Source organism: Triturus cristatus, chromosome 11, assembly GCF_964204655.1.
Source record: "Triturus cristatus chromosome 11, aTriCri1.1, whole genome shotgun sequence".
NCBI classification, from domain to species: Eukaryota; Metazoa; Chordata; class Amphibia; order Caudata; family Salamandridae; genus Triturus; species Triturus cristatus.
This window is the reverse complement of record NC_140594.1, coordinates 51610202-51629360: the sequence shown is the minus strand read 5'-3', so window position 1 is coordinate 51629360 and position 19159 is coordinate 51610202. Positions and strand designations below refer to the sequence as shown.

The following is a 19159-nucleotide window of genomic DNA, read 5'->3' as shown; positions in this document are numbered from 1 at the left end:
AGGTTTAGATGTAAGTAACTTGTGTAGAGTGAATCTTTTCTGGATACACCTACAGTGCATTGTTCCTTCATGTAGTTTATGGGTCAGGAAATGTCTGTCTTTTCTTTTTTTTTTTTCTTTTCTCTCTGCCATTAACCAGTAGGTTGTTACAGCCATCCCCATATGTTGTCAGATGTATGCCCCAGTGTGTGGTCACCATCTTCAGATTCTATTTTTCACTTCTGTGTTGGGAAGTATGGTCAACAGCTCCAGGTGATAGTTCCCCGAGGAGTCAGAGCATAGTGCCGAAAAGGGGTTGAAAGCACCAGAGAAATGAGAAACATCGGCAACAACAGTGAACGTTGAGGAAGACAAGAAAACACTTTAGAATAGGATAAGATTAGTTTTTTACATGGGCTTCATCCATGTGGTCGGAGAATGCAAGGTCGAGATCTGTTAGATTTCCATAGTTCTTCTCTTAAACACAAAGGGATAGAAAATACTTCTTAAAGATTTTGTCATAGATGTCACCACAGACTAGCCCAAAAGAACACACACATAGTTTGCAGTTTGTGAGAAAGCACCTCTTTTTGCATGGTCAGGCCCCAGTTTTTTTGTGGTTTTAATGTGTGTTCAGTCGTATTGCACAGGGTCCCTGCCAACCAGGTCCCCTGTGCCAGTGCTTCTTTCCCAAATCATATCCACAATTGGTACTTCTGCCCGGTGTATGTCCCTAATAAATGGTACCCTGGGTACCTAGGGCCTGGGAGCTGAAGTGGGTCTTCTGAGACTTCCCTCACTGGGACCATGTCACTGCCCTTGCAGCTTTGCATACCCTTGTGATGGAGAAAACAACAGTCGACATGCCACCCAGTACTGCCTTAAGGTATAGGTAAGTCACCCCTTTAGCAGGCCTTACAGCCCAAAGGCAGGATGCACTATACTACAGGTGAGGGCATATCGGCTGAGCAGATATGCCCCTTTAATATTTGAGACCATTCATTAATGTTGTAAGTGCCAGTCAAGCCATAGAGAGTAAATGGCCTGGAAACTCGACAACTCGAGTTCCACAGCACCATGATGGCTTCACTGAACACAGGAGTGTTTGGTACCAAACTACTACTCTCAATAGAGATTTATTGTACTATGTGTGCTGTGGAGATCAGGATAGGTCAGCCAACTCTAGACTTGAGGTCAGGATCGCTGGGGAGACTTCACTGCACAGGTAAGCCACTTAGACTTGGGCTGTGGGTGTAGGGTGCACAGTGGGCAGGGATCACTGTTCCATCTGGATCCAGAGGCCTTGTTAGCTGATTTCTTCTGGACAGGGCCGTTGTCCTCTGGAGATTGGAGTCTATTTCGAAGGCAGCAGTCCTTCCAGGGGTTTCAGAGGTCGCAGGTTCGCCGAAACAGGTGACAGGTCCGTAGGACTGGGGCCAAGGCAGTTGTCATCTTCAGTCTTCTCTGCAGAGTTGTCTTCTTTCTTCGTGGGTCGTCGCAGATCTAGTTTCCGGGTCTGGTGGAGCCACCTAAATACTAGATTTTGGGCCTTTTTAGGGGAGTAGCAGGTAGGGCGAATGGGCACCTTACCTAGGGTGACTACATCCTCTATTATGCCACCCTCCTGTGGGAGGGGTGCATCGACATAGCCCTGATTGGAGTGTTCTCATCTTTCAGATGGCGTGGACTGACATATATGCTCCACCTCGCCTCCCCCACCTTGTGGGGTTGAGTTGGCAGAGGCGTACACAACTATTCTTCTTAGGTTTTCCCACCCAAAGTAGGGGTGTAAACCAGGGGCTGCCATCTGCTGCTATCAGCAGAAGCTGGGGGTCGCATTACAAAGGCGGCAGGCCTTTGAAGCTTCCCTCTTTGAGCACTGGCCCATCCTGGGGATGGAGGCATGACACCTCTGCCCAGGATGTGCATTGTTTCTGGTCCCAGAGTGCACAGGATCTCCAGACAGGGGTCCAAAAACATGCCTGGTGGTGGCTGGCTGCCTATAGCCGGTCAGAGCCACACCAGGGCTGGCAGGTTTTCAGGGGGCACCTCTGAGGTGCCCTCTGGATACATGGTACAATACATACCACACTGGCATCACTGTGGATTTATTGAAAGGAGTAGTTTGGTACCAAACACTCCTGCGTTCAGTGAAGCCATCATTGTGATGTGGAACTCGATGTGTCAAGTTTCCAACCCATGTACTCTCAATGGCTTCCCTGGCACTTGCAGTATTAGGAAATGGACTTCAATATTGCATGGGCATATCTGCTCATGCAGATATTGTAATTGCATGTTCGAGGCATATGACATCATATGCTTTAGCATAGATCGCCATCTGGTGTTGGGTCCGGATGTTTGCACTTTGTTTATGTTCGAAGAAGTCTTTCCAGTCACGAGGTAGGTGACTCCGCCTTTTGGTGATAGTGCGTATGGGCATCGGCTCCATCCCCAGATAGTCAGTCAGTCAGTATCTTTATTTCGGCAGCTAGGACCATAAAAGTACATCATTACAAAAAATCACAGCCCCGTTAAGAAAGATAAAAAGGAAATGCACTCACAAACATGTATCTACAATCATTACAGATATAAAATAGTATCATTCAATTACTTAAAATCAGTTAAAAACGCTCGTCGAGTTGATTACAAGCTAAAATTATCAGTATGAAAAGCAGTAAATGAAGCGGAGAACTGGGACAAAGATCCTTGTTAGCTAAACCCACGTATTGCCTATTAGAATAACATTTCATGGTACAATCCACAATGTCACTTTAAAAAGCCTCTCTGCCTGTGCCACCTGCTGTTTAGAAAGCGCGATACAGCAAATACGATTGGGGGTGGATATTATATTTCAGTATTCGATAGGCCTCCAAGCAGCGCCTAAACCTAGATTTCTGCATTTTTTAATTAACCAACGTTTGCGCGGCAGGTGGTATGCAGGGCAGAAAAACAATACGTGGATTTCAGACTCTACCCTGTAAGTGCACGCAGGACAATCTTCCTTGTTTTCTGTGGTCCATCTGCTGCTAAAACTCATTAGTGGAAGGTTCCCCAGTCTAAATTACATATACAATTTCCTTGCCGGGGGGGGGGGGGGGGGGGGGGGGGGGGTGTAAATCACATCCAGGAAGGATTCTTTCCTATATACAGCCTTTACTTGGAGGAACTCTGCTGTCATCCGACCGCTGGTAGTACTTTCCTGGAGGGATGATAGATTTAATTGCCTATAGTGCTGCACTAGATCTAGCCTGGATATTGATAGGCACGATGACTCGGGCATTTTCAAGAGGTCCTGCCTTCCTAGCCTAACACAGAGATCCCCTATGTGGGCAAGCCACAGTATTTACTTATTAGTTGGAAAGGAGAGGATCTCCCTGAGCTCGGCTCTGTAGCAGGACAGTTCTGGTGTCACCCATACCCTACGCCAGAATGCAATCGGCCTGAGGGCAATCTCTTCATCAATGGGCCTCATGCCCAGGTTCATACAGAGGGAAACTAGGGGAGTGCTACAAGGAAGGTCCAGTAACTGCCTCATGAAGTTCTCTGTTTTCATGAGATTGGAGGAAGAACAGTGCCCCCACAGTTCAGCCCCATATAAGGCGGCCGCCCTTGCTTGGGCTTTATATATTTCAACAACGGGGGCTACTAGCTTGAACGTGGAGGTTCTGTACATTTCCATAATCCCCCCCCACAGTCTGTGTTAACTTGAGTCTTGCCTTGGCCAGTTGGGAATCCCACTCAAAGTATTCTGATAGTGAGATACCCAAGTACTCGAATATCCTCACCCTATCTAGAGGTGTACCATTTAGGGAGGGATTTGGGCGGGTGGTTGGGGGGGGGGGGGGTTGAAGACCATATCTTTGGTCTTAGTTAAATTGATCTCCAAGCCCCTCATATTACAGAACTCCGCAAAGCCGTCCAGGGTGTCAATTAAACTGATGGGTCTGTAGTTTGAGGGTAGGAGAGGGCAACCTTTTTTATGTATGGGGACTATCTCTGCCCCGCGCCAGGTATCCGGGGGATTCATGCCCTTTAGGATGGCATTAAATAGGGCGCACAGATAAGGAACCCAAATTTTGGATTCCATCCGGAAAAGATCCCCAAGTAGTTTGTCTAAACCTGGCGCTTTATTACACTGCAGTTTGTTAACAACATTCCCCACTTCGGTCATGGAAATCTCCCACAGCCCCTCTTGATGGAACTCCTGGGATGGTCTCGGAGAGCCAATGGTAACACCTGCTACATCCTTCTCATCATACAGTGCCCCAAAGTGTGTCTCCGAGACTTCGGGCGCTATGTTGGGCTCTAGGCCGGGTCGCCCTTCTCTGTCTCCTGTTTAATTTGTGGCCTGTCCTTTGCCTTCACTGCATCTAGTAGCTCCTGTTTAGCTATGCGACAACTTGCGTTAAACCAAGAGCATTTGGGGCAATGATTTTCCCTTGGATTAATCACTGGGTAGAATACGTCAAACAGTTTTGCCGTTAGCTGCTCATGAATTTTACATGCCCTGACTTCAGTTCCTGTATAAACCTCAGCCCAACCCACCTCCCACATTTCAGCTAACAATGGTAGTGCTAGCTGGTCAATATTAGCCAACTTGGATTGAGATTGCTGGATGTGGCTCCATCTAACCCTCCGTGTATTATTAGATACCGTTCATGCGTTGGTATCCATGGTAGGAGGGGGTGGTGGGTCAGACTTGCCCATGTTCCCTATTTTCACAGTCACTATCAGGGTGTTGTGGTCACTGTCCTGTCTCTGGTGGACATAGAAGTATAGGACCTTGTCCCAGAGCCTAGTTTCCACCAGGATGTAATCGAGCAAAGAGGCCTGCCCTTCTCTGTTGAACGTCAACTGGCCCGGCTGATCAGATTTGGTCCTCCCATTGCATGCCCTCAATGAGAGGGCCAAAGTGAGCGAGTGGAGTTGCATAGCCAGTGGTGACCAAACTTTAATCGGTGTAATCTGTGGGTCAGGTATCGACCAGTGCTGATCTTCTTCAGTGGGCAAACCTAGATTTAGTAAGTGGCACAAATTGACAATTAGAGTCACCTCCTATGATCAGCAATATCGCTGGATCCAGGGTTGGTATGACGCGCCCCAACTGATCTATGACACCCGATTCCGGTCTATTGTTCACAGGTCTAGAGTATACGTTAATTAAAGCTATTTTTAACTTTGTGGAGAGTGTCAACAGGACACATTGGATGTCATTGGAGGGAGAGGTCGTCTGCTCGGCTTTAACGCCGAGATGTGTACCCACCCAGATAGTTAAACCACCAGAGGGTCTCCCCCTCCCCCTCGTAGTGGCCATAGTGTTGAAAGACGCAAAGCCCACCCTCCGGTATTCTTCCCTGGCCCAAGTCTCTTGGAATATACAGATGTCATGATTATCCACAAAATGACCCCAGTCTGGACAGGATAGTTTGTTTTTAAGTCCTGCCAGATTCCAGGACAAGATCCGCAAGCTGCCGCCCTGTTCTGCACTGTACCTCCGTGTTGATGACGCATAATGCCAAAGGATCACCAGTACGGGCTCCGACTAGGCTATCAGGTGCCCCGCCCGATTCTCCTTTTCTACTCAAAGCCCTCTGAGCTACTACAGGTGGGGCAACCGAAACCCTTCTTTGCTGTGTGCCAAATATTGGCAGGCTAGTACACAAGGCAATGACCGGACTGCTCCCCCCTAGAGGTTGAGACCCACTGGACACTATTTCTGTCCTTTGTACCTGCTGCGGGGTTGTGGAGTAGACCCCTTCCTGGGGCCCCTCCCCCAGTCAGTCCACCTCCTCTAGACCTTCGTATCTATTGTTCACCAAGATGTTGAATTGGGGGCACCTGTTGTACCTGTCCCATCTGCTCTCCTGTGCAGTCCCAGGGCCCATCTTTTGAGCTACCGGTATTGCGCTATCTATTGCAATTGTTTGTTGGTGAGAATAGAAAAAGTCTAAGGGGCGGAGACTAATTACTGTTGGAACGTTATGGCTGTTAGTAGTAGTCTGTTTAACTACGTGTTCCCAACCACCCTACTCTTCGGACCATTATGATTTCCCCTACTCTAGCATGCTCAAAATGTTTATATCTTGCAAGCCAGAACAGGCATTTATTTCTAAGTTCAAGTTGGGTCTCCATAGCTACGTATGGAGCACATGCCGGGGGGAGATTTATATGAGGCAGGTGAGTATCGTCAGTCACATTCCTCACTGCTTTATGGCCTTGCTCTGGCTGCCTGCTCTTTTTACTGTTAGCATCCACGACTGGGGGGTAAGGATTATCACTACTTCTGTCACCAAGGTGAATACTCTCAGCTCTAGGATCGTAACTAGAGCTGCCGTTTCTCTTCTCCTTTCTCCCGCTCGCTACCCCTGCCTCTTGTATGGTAGACGGTCCCTCCATGGTACACTCTCCCCCTGTTGTATGTGTGATGGTTGAAATAACCCCGAGGCAACCTATTTCGTTTCCTCCCCTCACTGGATTGGTAGTGTGTATAGGTTGTGCTGCAGGCCCTACATCCCCTACTGCCAAGTTTATCTAGTCTGATAATTAAAGGAGCTAGTTCTTCTCTGAGTGTGGCTCTCACTTTATCATGGAGAGCCTCCATCAAGTTTCGTGCCCACCGTGGGTATAGAGTATCTCCGTTGACAGATTGGTGGCTAGCTTGTTCGGGTCCTTGTTCTGTTCTTGTTTTTTTTCCTTGGGCCGGCCTCAGAGGTTAGTTTGCGTTTGCAGTTCTTGGGAATGTTTGTACATGGTCTGCCCTTGCGCAGAGCTTTCTTTGGAGGAGTGTCCAGGGTGGGTGTCGGGCTTAGTTCAGCCAGCTGTGGTTGGATCGTAGTTGCTGGTGTAGACGGATCCGGCGTTTGTAGAAAACTATCAGGTGCAATTGACAGCCTCCGCTCCGTTAGCTCAATTTCAGTGTTCACCACCGCTATGGCTCTCTGCAGCATTTTATCTATTGATGTTTGGGGCAGTGGAGAAGCACTAGTTGTTTTGTTTCTACTGAGACCTACCCTTTTCCCCATTTTTCCGCTACCTGTCACTTGGTTCATATACCCAGTTTGGTCTGGGAGTGAGCAGGGGGGATCGCCCCACAGCACAATTCGAGCATTAATCAGTGCCCACAGCAAACCCCTATTTAGACGTATCCCTCCTAAATCCGGGGGTTTTAATAGCTTTGTGGACCCGGCCCACAGCAATCTGAACAATGGGTGGAGCAATGCTATAATTGCCTATCACCAGCTCAGTCACACAGCACTAGGTCAGAACTGCTGGTTAATGTCTCAGACTCTATGCCGTCGGATCCTTAAAGGTGGGAGTAATGTTAAAAATCTTACCCACTATCTTCTACACCATGCTGGAACCTGTGGAATCCGTCAAGTGGGGTGGCCCAGCCTGGCCTCTGACGGGCGCGGATGGGCCCGCCCTTGGCCCGGGCTTCGCCCGGGCAGCGCCCGCGCGCCTCCTCCGCGCTTCGGGAGGGCCGCTCTCAATTTACTGCGCCTCCTGGCGCTTCGATGACGCCCTCAGCAGGTGTCCAGCAATGCCTGCTGGGGCTTGGAGTCCAGCAATGCCGTTCCCCTCACGGCGGGACCCAGTTGGCATGATCAGACGTGGACTCTAACAGCCTTGTGGTAATCTGAATTCCCTAACGGGGTGGTGGGTCAGTAATAAGCCGTCTCTACCACGATATAGGTTCTGACACTGAGTTTATTTAACACGTTTGGATGGGTTGTCACAGTGGAACCAAGCATAAGTATGAGGGATTCTTCTATCAGTTACAGGTATATCCAAACAAACAGTCTCTGTCCGAGGGGTCCTTCCTTATGTGCAGCTTGCTATAGCGGGTTGTGTCGCATCCTCGTTTCCAGGATCCTCAGCTTGAGGTACTCGGGGTTTGAGGGGAGGAAAGAAGAAAAGAAAAAAAAATAGGTCTGAGTCACTGTTACTCGTGGGTTTTACTGTGCTACCATCACCAAAGGAACGTGTAGGGAGGGAAGTGCGGGGGTCGGGGAGGGTTTCACCCTTTCCTGGTGTTTCACTAGCCTTCACAGCCTCCCCACCGCCTCCACCCGAAAGGTCCCCGGAGAGCCACTTGCCTCGAGCCACGGCCCGTTCCCTGGACCGCGGCGTTGGGACCCAGGGCGTTTTCTCCTCCCTGCAGTCCACCGGGTTTGTTCGCCGTAAGAACCTCGCTGTTACTTCTGGATTCGCCGTCTTCCGACTCGTCGTTCTCCTCCTCTCCTCCCGCTCGCCGTCCTCCTTCGTTCGTCGCTGCTCCTCCCGTTGCTCCTCGCGTCCGCCTTTCTCCCACGTTCGTCTCTACTCCTCTCGATCCTCCTCACGTCTCTTTTCTTTTTAATTGTCCCGCTTCCTCTTCCTTTTCTGGCTCCTCCCCTAAGGTCGGCATGAAGGCTAGACCGTCTCCCGCTTCCTGAGCGGGGCCCAGCGGCACCGTCCTGCTCCACTTCCGGTCTGTCTCGCGGTCCTGCTCACAAGTCTTTAACTCCAGGATGTATTATGATTCAGACACTTGCTAGAGTAAAAATGCCCTGACTGCGGACCTTCCCATTGAGCACTGTGTTATACTGCCTTTTACTTCAAACAGTGAAGTTGAAGGATAAAAAGATGGACAGATCTAGGCAGGGCAGGGTTATGATCGGCTTTTATGTGGGCTTGTCTTTCCTGGCCCTCTCCCCTTACAGCTCAACTATCTTCCCAGTCCTTTTGTGGGTGCCTGTTTGGGACAATTATGCTAACATTTCCTTTTTCTTTCTCTTTTAAGGAACCTGGTTTCCGATAAGCAGGACTCGCTGGCGCAGTGTGCAGATTACAGGAACTGCCTGTTGTCCCAGGATGCCATGCTGTGCTCAGGACCTCTAGCCATAATACAAGGATGTACCTCAAAGTAAGCATGTTTGACCTGTCTGTCAGTGTCCCTGAACAGAATGGCCAGTGCACATTATATGGTTTAGTCAGTAAAGGCCTGGAATGTGACCATAGAGGGTTGTAGCTGCTACTTACAGACAATAAATGCTGCATGTCATTAATTGATCTAAGGTTCTTATTCAGACCCAGACACCCTTACCAAGTCTTGTTTGAGTACATCGGGGAGAAAGTCTAGTTATATGCAAAATCGTAATTGATTTCCTCTAATTTTGTGAACACCAGATTTGCACTCTAGATTCAGTTGTACCGACTAGAGTTCTCGGTTTTCTTTCATTGACCACTTAGGCCTTGATCATGGTAGCCTGTTAATTTCCATATGTACAGTAACTCCAGTTAGGAGTTTTCCAGCAAATGTTGCACTGCACCCCTGCATTTGTCTCCAGGTAACTTCAGCAGATCAAACCTGCCAATATTTACTGAGAGGCAAAGGTGCAGTATATATTGAGGAAAAAAGGACTAGCAATACGTAGTCATGCAGATTTTGGTACAATTAGCATTTTCTGGCAAAACCCAAAATTGGCACAAATTATAACATCTGAAAAATTCAGAATTCCCTTGATGATGGATTTTATTTTACACAGGATTTATCACATCCAACACTGGGGCATTCACTAAAGAGGAATTCGTTTTACAAATTATTGAACACTGGTACAGGCAGTAAAGCAGTTACCCATGTTGGTTTGCATTGCAGTCTGCAAAAGATGTTGGTGGAGTTTCAGAATGTCCTTTGATCAAGGTTCGTTCTCTTATGTGTTTGAGCTCCTCCGCATGATGTATAGAACATCTTACTAAATGTTTATAGAGCCTCAGAAGTAGACTCTTCTTTACACTTGCATGATGGAGCAGAAGATTTATTCTTTGACAATCCACTGGAGACCTTTGTGAAAGTAGCTTTGAGTCAAACCAGTTCAACGGTTTGTGGGTTTGGACAGTTGGACTAAGAAATCTGTAGAACTGATGTCTCCCCTTGTTCACTTATCAGCTCTGGAAGGCAGGCGGCTCGCTTGTTCTCCATGCCTCACCTGGTGCAGCAGGCGACTACACTGGCTTTCCTGGAGAATCAGACTGCGTCTGCACTAATGCTACAGTCTAGCCACGAATATCGGCACTGGCTGCTCATCTATGCACGATACCTGGTGAATGAAGGTGAGTCTTCAGTATACATGTTACCTGTACTTACACCCTTGTAGAGCTTGGTAACACTCCCAGAAAAAGTTTACTGGCTAGCTTTTGTGCAATATAAATATATATATATACACACACACACAGAACATATACACATACTCTCAGTAAGTCTTGAGATAGGCACTGTAGGAAGCTGCCTTTGTATATACTGTACCAAAATGAGGTATAGTGTGCGCAGAGTCCAGTGGAACCCCAGAGGTAGGCATAGGTAAAGGTAGATAATACTTTACTCTCTATTTGTGGTAGAGTAGCCTAGCAGTAAGTCTTTTATCAGAGGGTAGTGTTAAGCATTTGTTGTACACGCTCAGACAAGAAGTGATGTCACACACTCAAAGACTGAACTCAGACCAATTTGTTTGTATCAAAAATATTAAGTTAAGTTGCCGATGGGACACCGATGCAGCATATAGTTAGATGGAGAGTAGAGGACGCTAACTGGTAAACCAGGCTACGTGAGGGAATGCATGTGCGGCCTCCTTGCAGGAACTTCTCATTTAGTGTGGAGGTACAAGTGGGTAGACAGATGTGAAACTATAAGGGATTCATATCTGAATAATACATTTGTCGCTTTTTCAGAGATAAGCAGAGATACAGGGTGGGACATGGGGAATGCGTACAAGGCGTCAAATTACAAGAGAAATATGAACTGGCTTCCCTGAGGTCCTGCAAACAAAGGAGACTCTAATGACAATGCAAAATGTAGCAAATGGCGAAAGGCTGGTGCCTAACCTTTATTTATTTATTTTTACAACCAGATTTTATTAGGTTTTCAAGACATCGACATGCATAAAACGTGTTCTCGTCATACATTGAACATATTTCTAAACACATTTGTCCTCTAGTATGCTTTGATTAACGTCCCTTGTAACAAAACTGCCCCCCTTGAGTTGCACTGGAGTGGTGTAATGGGGTTGCTGGGTGTTGCTACCTCCTTATAGGTCAAGCTTTTTATTGCAATGCGTTGTAGCGCCTGTTGTCTCTGGCCCTATCGCTCTGGTGTATAACCTTTATATAGTCCTAAAAGAGGATAAATGTGGAAATATCCTGAAGAAAGTTAGAACATAGTGGGGGATAGATAGCCCAGAGCCCATCATGGGCAGAGACTATCAAATTGCCTGCTTGCAAGTTAAAAAAAAACAATAAAAAAAAAGTAATGCTAGATTCCTATATGTACAGTTTATTCTATCCTACCCCAAAAAATGTAGGGAAGTATTCTTGGGGTGAACAGCAGCATATTGGACATGGATGAAAGTGGAAGATGACTTTGTGTATATGAGGTGGTTCTGCCAAATTATAGAGAAATTCTGGACTGAAGTGATGCATAAATAGCGGGAGGGTTACAGCAGTTTACAGATACGCAAAGTATATTGGGTGTGGTACTTAGACTGAAGAAAGGTCAAATAAGAGGTAGGTTTGTGGCATTGCAAGCCATCCCTTGACTGCGACCCTGGAGTCCTCAAGTGCAGACATGGGTAAGAGATGTGGTTAAATGGGCAGTGGCAATTGCTGAGGAAGCTAATAGAAACAGACAACATATTATAGCAGACGATTTAGCAAACTGGTCAACAATGATAAAACAACTGTCAAAGGGTTCAGAAGCAAGACTACCATGAGAAATGGAGTAGTAACTTGAGGAACGCAGGAGGGGGCAATTGTGGAGCATCAACAATATGTAGGAAGACAGTATAGTGAAATTAGTGTGAGTATGTAGTGAGTACTCCGGTGTATTGGTAAACAATAAAGGCATGAAAATAATAGGCCAACAAACAATAGTAAAGTTGTAAGCAACACAAGATGTACTGTATGCATATAGACTTGATAATGCAAGGCTTGTGATGAGGTGGGAACATCATGGATAAAAAAAACTGTAATTGACTAAAATGCATCTCGGTGTTTTTTTATGATATGTTTAATGTTCGTAATAAAATGCAAAATAAGGTTGTTTTTTTTAACTTACCACCCATAGTGTATATGACCTTTTGTACTGTGCTTCTGATGTTGCCATATACGTTGTTTCCTGTAGTTAAGGCTCATGTCTTGCTCATGGAAAACATTTCTCTATTTTTGTGCAGGCTTTGAGTTCCGGCTTCGCGAGCTCTGCAAAGATTTATTAGGACCAGTGCACAACTCAGCTGGAAGTCAGTGGGAGTCGAGAATACTGGTAAGATCATGTTTTACATTTGCATGGAACTATGTAAACAGTCAAGATAAACATGCATGTTGTTTCCTGCTATCCTCTGTGAGGTAAGAAAGGGGGGAGTTGTGTAGAGATCGAGGCACAGCTCACTGTTGCCTGCATGGATCACCTGTTTCAGCACATTTTAAGCCCAGAACAAACTGCTGAAGATCTAAGACTGCCTCAGGTGCTTCCCCAAAACACTTTTAGCATCTCTCTCTCTTTACAAGAAGGCTAGCAGTGCCCCGTGAACTCAAATGGCCTCCCCATCACTTTTGGTATCAAAGGCCGGGCTCTGACGTGAACAACACTTACTACTGTAGTGGGCTTTTATGAAAGTCTTGATGTGATAACAAAAATCTAATGGTATGGCAATTATTGAGATTTATGTATGCATATAACTATTACAGTTAACCTTAATATGTCCCTATATTGACCTCAACCCTCTGTCTACATGGCAAGTTATTATATTATTATGCTCAAACATGGTGTTACTAAGTATTGATAGGTTGAGGCTGAATTCTGAGCCCTCTGCCCGTCACCATCCATCATACAGAAAGTTAAGACGAAACCCCCTCGATGAATTTCAGCTTCTTTTTATGTCTGTCAGTCGGGGAACAACCTTTACAACGCAACTTTTACAACGCACTACACTTACAACGCAATTTTTACAACGCAACATCCACTACAACGCATTCCATTACATCGCATGACACTACAACGCATTTTTAAAAACTACCTTTACAACGCATTCCATTACATCGCATACTACCTTTACAACGCATACCATTACAACGCATAATATTACACTACACTATCCAACACTTACCCTACTGTTGCACCCCCTGGAGTTAGAATAGTAATTTTTACCCCTATACTATCCAACACTTACCCTACTGTTGCACCCCCTGGAGTTAGAATAGTAATTTTTACCCCTATACTATCCAACACGTACCCTACTGTTGCACCCCCTGGAGTTAGAATAGTATTTTTTACCCCTATACTATCCAACACTTACCCTACTGTTGCACCCCCTGGAGTTAGAATAGTAATTTTTACCCCTATACTATCCAACACTTACCCTACTGTTGCACCCCCTGGAGTAAGAATAGTAATTTTTACCCCTATACTATCCAACACTTACCCTACTGTTGCACCCCCTGGAGTTAGAATAGTAATTTTTACCCATATACTATCCAACACTTACCCTACTGTTGCACCCCTTGGAGTTAGAATAGTAATTTTTACCCCTATACTATCCAACACTTACCCTACTGTTGCACCCCCTGGAGTAAGAATAGTAATTTTTACCCCTATACTATCCAGCACTTACCCTACTGTTGCACCCCCTGGAGTAAGAATAGTAATTTTTACCCCTATACTAGCCAATACTTACCTTAAATGCAATGTAATATTATGCGTTGTAATGGTATGCGTTGTAAAGGTAGTATGCGATGTAATGGAATGCGTTGTAAAGGTAGTTTTTAAAAATGCGTTGTAGTGTCATGCGATGTAATGGAATGCGTTGTAGTGGATGTTGCGTTGTAAAAATTGCGTTGTAAGTGCATGCGTTGTAAAAGTATGCGTTGTAACGTCATACATCCCTGTCAGTCGTCAGGGTCTGCACATATCTGTCTGTTAGGGCTAAGAATCACCAGTTCACAGGTTCCCAAACGTTGTTCAGATTTTGAAGCCTTTCTGGATTGAGATGTTGCAGTACTTAACAATTGGACATCCAGATATGGCAAATTGAAATATTGCCCAGCAGGAAGCTTGGCTTCCTGCTCAGGAGAACATCGAGCTTTTGAAGTTATTTGAATCATCTGTAGACTGGGCACCTCCCTGCCCTAAGCTGGAATTTCCATAATAAAGTTAGATGCATAGGCAAGATGTTTGATATCCCAAGGACTGCTCCAGCACCACTCTCCAATTTAGGGTTCATTGCCCTCCTTGTTTACAACAACCCATATTTGTTATTTCTCAATACTTTTCTGCACTGATTTATAGGACCAGAAAAAATCTTTCTACAAAGATGCTTTCACTTTCAATTGTTTCCATTCTGGAAGCGCAGCATTAGCTGGTCAGCTATGTCTTCATTACTGCTGTTCTGGACCAGATATGTTAGTTATACCTTGAAGCAGAATGAAGGGAATGCCTTTTCCTAATATTAAGCTTATTTTGGCCACTGTGTTGGTTTTTTGCAGTCACCTTGCATGCACGCTCCTGACATGTGCATACCCAGTTCCTTCAAATGGATACTTCCAACAGCAGATTCCTCACCTTTAGAATATCCTCAGGTGCTAGACTGCATCCAAACTATTTTTCAGCATAGCCCCTGTGCACCGGTAGGTGGCATCGTGCAGTTTTGAGAGAGGAAAGTCACAGCTGGAGCCGCATGTAAACACCACCCAAGTGTGCCGAGTTCCTTTCATTCTACGCCTTCATACGTGGCTGCAGAATACCTCCTAAATTGAGTATTTTCAGACAAAATTATGTTTGAGGCATGTGTGTTGTAGCTACACATGCTTTGCATAAGTTCACCATCTAGTGTTGGGCTCTGATTATAAGTTGTTTTTTTCCAATAAGTTTTCTTTGAGTCTCAAGGCTGTGTGACTCCTCCTCTTGGAAATACTGCGCTTGGTCATCAACGCCATCTTCAGATTGTTTTTTCCGCTGACTAGTTCGCATGTAGTATTTCGTGCTCTGGTTCGAGTCTCCATTGGCACCCCATCGGTGTGAAATATATAGCTAGACGGTATTGTTTCGATCGGTATAGTATACATCTCATCCTAAATTTCGTAGCGAGTTTTTGACTTGTCTCTTTGGCCTACGGGCGGGGCAACACTACTCCATTTGAAAAGATATCGAGATTGACCTGCTAATGAAACGCACTCCCTTCCATTTCTGTCCGAAGTGCCACTCTAAATACCCTCACACCAACCAACATCCCGTTTGCAACTTATGTCTCTCGCCTGAACATGGAGAGAACACCTATGAGACCTGTAAGTCTTTTCGGTCTAAAACGAATCTTCGAGATCGGAGGGTTAGACGTCAAGAGATGTAGTGCAAGCTAATGGACAATGTCACTGACATTTTCGGTCGACAAGAGGAGGAAGAGGCTTCAGCGGCACAAGAAGAATCCCTTTCCATACATGACTCAGATTCCCAGCCTCAATCAGAAGAGGACTCAGCCACTCTTCAGCAAGCACAAAAACAACGTACCGTGAGTACTTCTACCCTTGCATCAGCCTTCACTGAGAAAACTGCTCACGGGCCACCACTGCCCACAAGCCAATTATGGTACAGCCACCAAAACAACAAACCCCTAAGATGCAGTTGAGTTTTAATAAGGTTTTTGATGTTCCTGTTCAAGCCCTAAAGAAGAAAAGAAAGGATGCTGCAACTAGTCCATTGCAACTTTCTCATTCCTTTTTCACCTGTTCCACAATCAACACCTCCAGCACCCACCCCACTACCTCACTCCCCACAATTATCTGAGACTGGTAATATGTCTCCTCAAATGCTAAGAGAACAGTTGATGGACAGAATACAGAACAATGTCATACATTCACCCCAGTACAGAGATCTGGGCCTAAATCCATAGGTTTTTTTTTGCTCCCCGTGCCATTCCAGTTTCAACCCAGCCATATGCAAATCAGTCTTGACCCTGTGCCAAATGGTAACAGTCCAGCCCGAACTGCCAAGCCAGGTCCTCCCTGGACTGGAAACAAGCATCCTAGGACCGGTTTTGGGGTTTCACCCCTCTTCAGCCAGGATAGCTTGATTCCAGTGGCATGGAGAGCACGGGACCCACGTCTGGGCATACCCATCCTACTCGGGATGACAAATGCCAAAAGAACAGTTGATGGACAGAATGCAGAACAATGTCATACTTTCACCCCAGTACAGTGATCTGGGCCTAAATCCATCGTTTTTTTGCTTCCCATGCCATTCCAGTTTGAACCTCAGTCAACAATAGATGGGCAACAAAGACATCCCTCATGACACACAACCAGTGGATCATTGGAAGGATTATAATATTGATCCTCATGTTGACACTGATCCTGATTTATACCCTAGCCACCTGATGATGCATCTGCTTCTCAGGATCTCATAGCCAGAAGAGACACTTTTCATCAGGTACCTTTATATAAGGACTCAATACCGCAGGATTTCCTTTTTAGGTCGAGGACTACCGGTCTGCCGAAGGCAGAACCGGAAGTCGGAAGATTTAATGTTTTCTAGAGTGGCTATTTAGCCCGCCTCTCTTTTTGCTTCTCCTCCATTGGCTGGCTTCCTAAACGGAGGCCAGCCATTGGAGGAGAGAGCCGTCCCTCCAAATAGGCTCCGTCTTTTTCAGATTCGGGGGCGTGTTCCTTGCTGTTCTTTCCACTTTTTAGCCACGCCCTTTTAGAACAGCAGGAACACGCCCCCGATTCCGAAAAAGTTTTGAAGCTTCGATCCGCCATTTTTTTACTGTCGTCTGCCTGTGACGATCTATCCGTTCGGCGCCGTGTTGTTGTGCTGGTGTCTGTCTCTGAGTGTATCTGACTGTACAAGCTTGACTTTCTGTTAGTCTCCGTGTACGTGCGCACGTACCTCTGTGCACGCCCGTCTTTCCGCCAGTGCTTCGGTCGGTGTGAGAACGTGGGAGCCCCGCAGGACCGAGCCTCCGTCCCCATTGCCACTGCAGCTGCTGTTATGACTTGGTCCAGGGTCTTGGCTCGCAGACGCCTCTTCCCCTCACAAAAGGAAGGAAGCTAATGAGTTGTGCGCCGAGCAGTGAGCGCCGAAGAATGGAAAGGCCTGGGGCACGTTTCCGTACAGCTAAAGTTACAGAAAGCTGTTCTGCGGAGCAGCGAGTCCAGGCCCGGGACACTCACATACTCAGGTCTATACTTGCAAGCCATGGGGTGTCTCTACTCCGTGCCTCCAGAGGAGCCGGCGGCGGGCAGGTCAGTCGAAAGTTTACACTCGAGTAAAGCGCTGGGACTCGTAGGCGCACTTTGGGAGTTCTCAGCTGCTCCGGACTCGAGTTCTCAGCGGCGTGGGAGGGGGTGAAACTTCTCGTCTCATTTACTTGCCAGCCACGCACCATCTTAGCTTAGCCTTGGCTCTTATCCGCTGTTCCTAACTCTAGGCCCAGAGGGAGGGTGACTGGGCTGCATTCTTTGGGTTTTTAATGTTCCTTCTCCAAGTCTTACATGTTGCAGTGTGTTCTTTCTATCCGACTTCTTGGTGCAAGGGGCGGCTTGCTTTTTCCTCTGTATGTGTGTCCGATCGGACTGCCAGAGTGCTGTTTGGGTTATTACCGGTTAAATCACTTTTTTCAAATGTGAGGCAGAGGCAGCAACTCTATATATGGCACTCTATTTTGCACTTGATACCGCCGCTGCAGTGGTGTACTTGGGAAGCAAGGCAGACACTACAAATCATTTCCGCCTACGTCACTGAGTTGGGAGACGAGGTACAGTGGGACACCCCTTTTAGATGCGACAGGAGGTGCCACAGAACCGGCGTTCACGTGCAATACGTGCTATTTTGCTCCACTGCCCGTTCTCGCTTGCAAGATTTCCATTCGTGTTCCGCGTGCTCCCTTGACCCGTGCCAGTTCTCCGTGTTTCCATTCCCCCCCGCCAGTCTTAAGTGCTTCCTTGTTCCCCCTGCCAGCTATGCGTGCTCCCTTGTTCTTCTGCCAGTCCTGTGTGCTCCATTGTTCACCTGCACGTCCCGTGTGCTTCTGTGATCCCCAGACAGTCCTGTGTGTCTTCTATTTACTTCAGTTCTGTGCACTGTCTTTCTCCCCTGTCAAACCCATGTGCTCCCTTGCTCACCTGTCAGCCCCGTGTGCTCTCTTGCTCACCTGTCAGCCCTGTGTGCTCTCTTGTTCATGTCAGTCCCGTGTGCTCTCTTGCTCCCCTGACAGCCCTGTGCGCTCTCTTGCTCCACTGCCAGCCTTGTGTGCTCTCGTGCTCCTCTGTCTGACCCGTGTGCTCTTGTGCTCCTCTGTCCGACCCGTGTGCTCTTGTGCTCCTCTGTCCGACCCGTGTGCTCTTGTGCTCCTCTGTCCGACCCGTGTGCTCTCTTGCTCCCCTGTCCGACCCGTGTGCTCTCTTGCTCCCCTGTCCGACCCGTGTGCTCTCTTGCTCCACTGCCAGCCCCGTGTGCTCTCTTGCTCATGTCAGTCCGGTGTGCTCTCTTGCTCCCCTGACAGACCTGTGCGCTCTCCAATGCTCCCCATCCAACCCTGCGATCTCTTGCTCCACTGCCAGTCCAAGGCGCTCTTGCTCCCCTGTCCGACCCGTGCACTCTTGCTCCCCTCTCAGACCTGTGCGCTCTCTTGCACCCCTCTCAGACCTGTGCACTCTCTTGCTTCTCTGTCAGTCCTCTGTGCTCTCTTCCTTCCCTCTCAGACCTATGTGCAGTCTTGCACCCCTCTGACATGTGCGATCTCTTGCTTCCCTGTCAGTACTGTATGCTCTCTTACTGCCCTCTCAGCCCCATGTGCTCTCTTGCTCCCCTCTCAGACCCGTGTGCTCTCCTGCTCCCCTCTCAGCCCGGTGTGCTCTCTTGTTTCCCTGTCAGTCATGTGTGCTCTCTTGCTCCCCTCTCAGCCCCGTGTCCTTTCTTGCTCCTCTCTCAGCCCTGTGTGCTCTCTTACTCCCCTCTCAGCCCAGTGTGCTCTCTTGTTTCCCTGTCAGTCATGTGTGCTCTCTTGTTTCCCTGTCAGTCATGTGTGCTCTCTTGCTCCCCTCTCAGCCCGGTGTGCTCTCTTGCTCCCCTCTCAGCCCGGTGTGCTCTCTTGCTCCCCTCTCAGCGCGGTGTGCTCTCTTGTTTCCCTGTCAGTCATGTGTGCTCTCTTGCTCCCCTCTC

The 19159-nt window shown here is 47.3% G+C and overlaps 1 protein-coding gene across 1 annotated transcript in view; it reads left to right on the top strand.

Moving 5' to 3' along the window:
* Positions 1 to 19159, top strand: part of HIRA (histone cell cycle regulator) — a 424028-nt gene that overhangs the window by 390762 nt on the left and 14107 nt on the right. The window contains exons 22-24 of the mRNA XM_085632815.1: positions 8762 to 8884; positions 9908 to 10071; positions 12183 to 12271. Of these exons, the coding sequence (XP_085488941.1) occupies positions 8762 to 8884; positions 9908 to 10071; positions 12183 to 12271 (376 nt within the window). The remainder of the gene's footprint in view (positions 1 to 8761; positions 8885 to 9907; positions 10072 to 12182; positions 12272 to 19159) is intronic.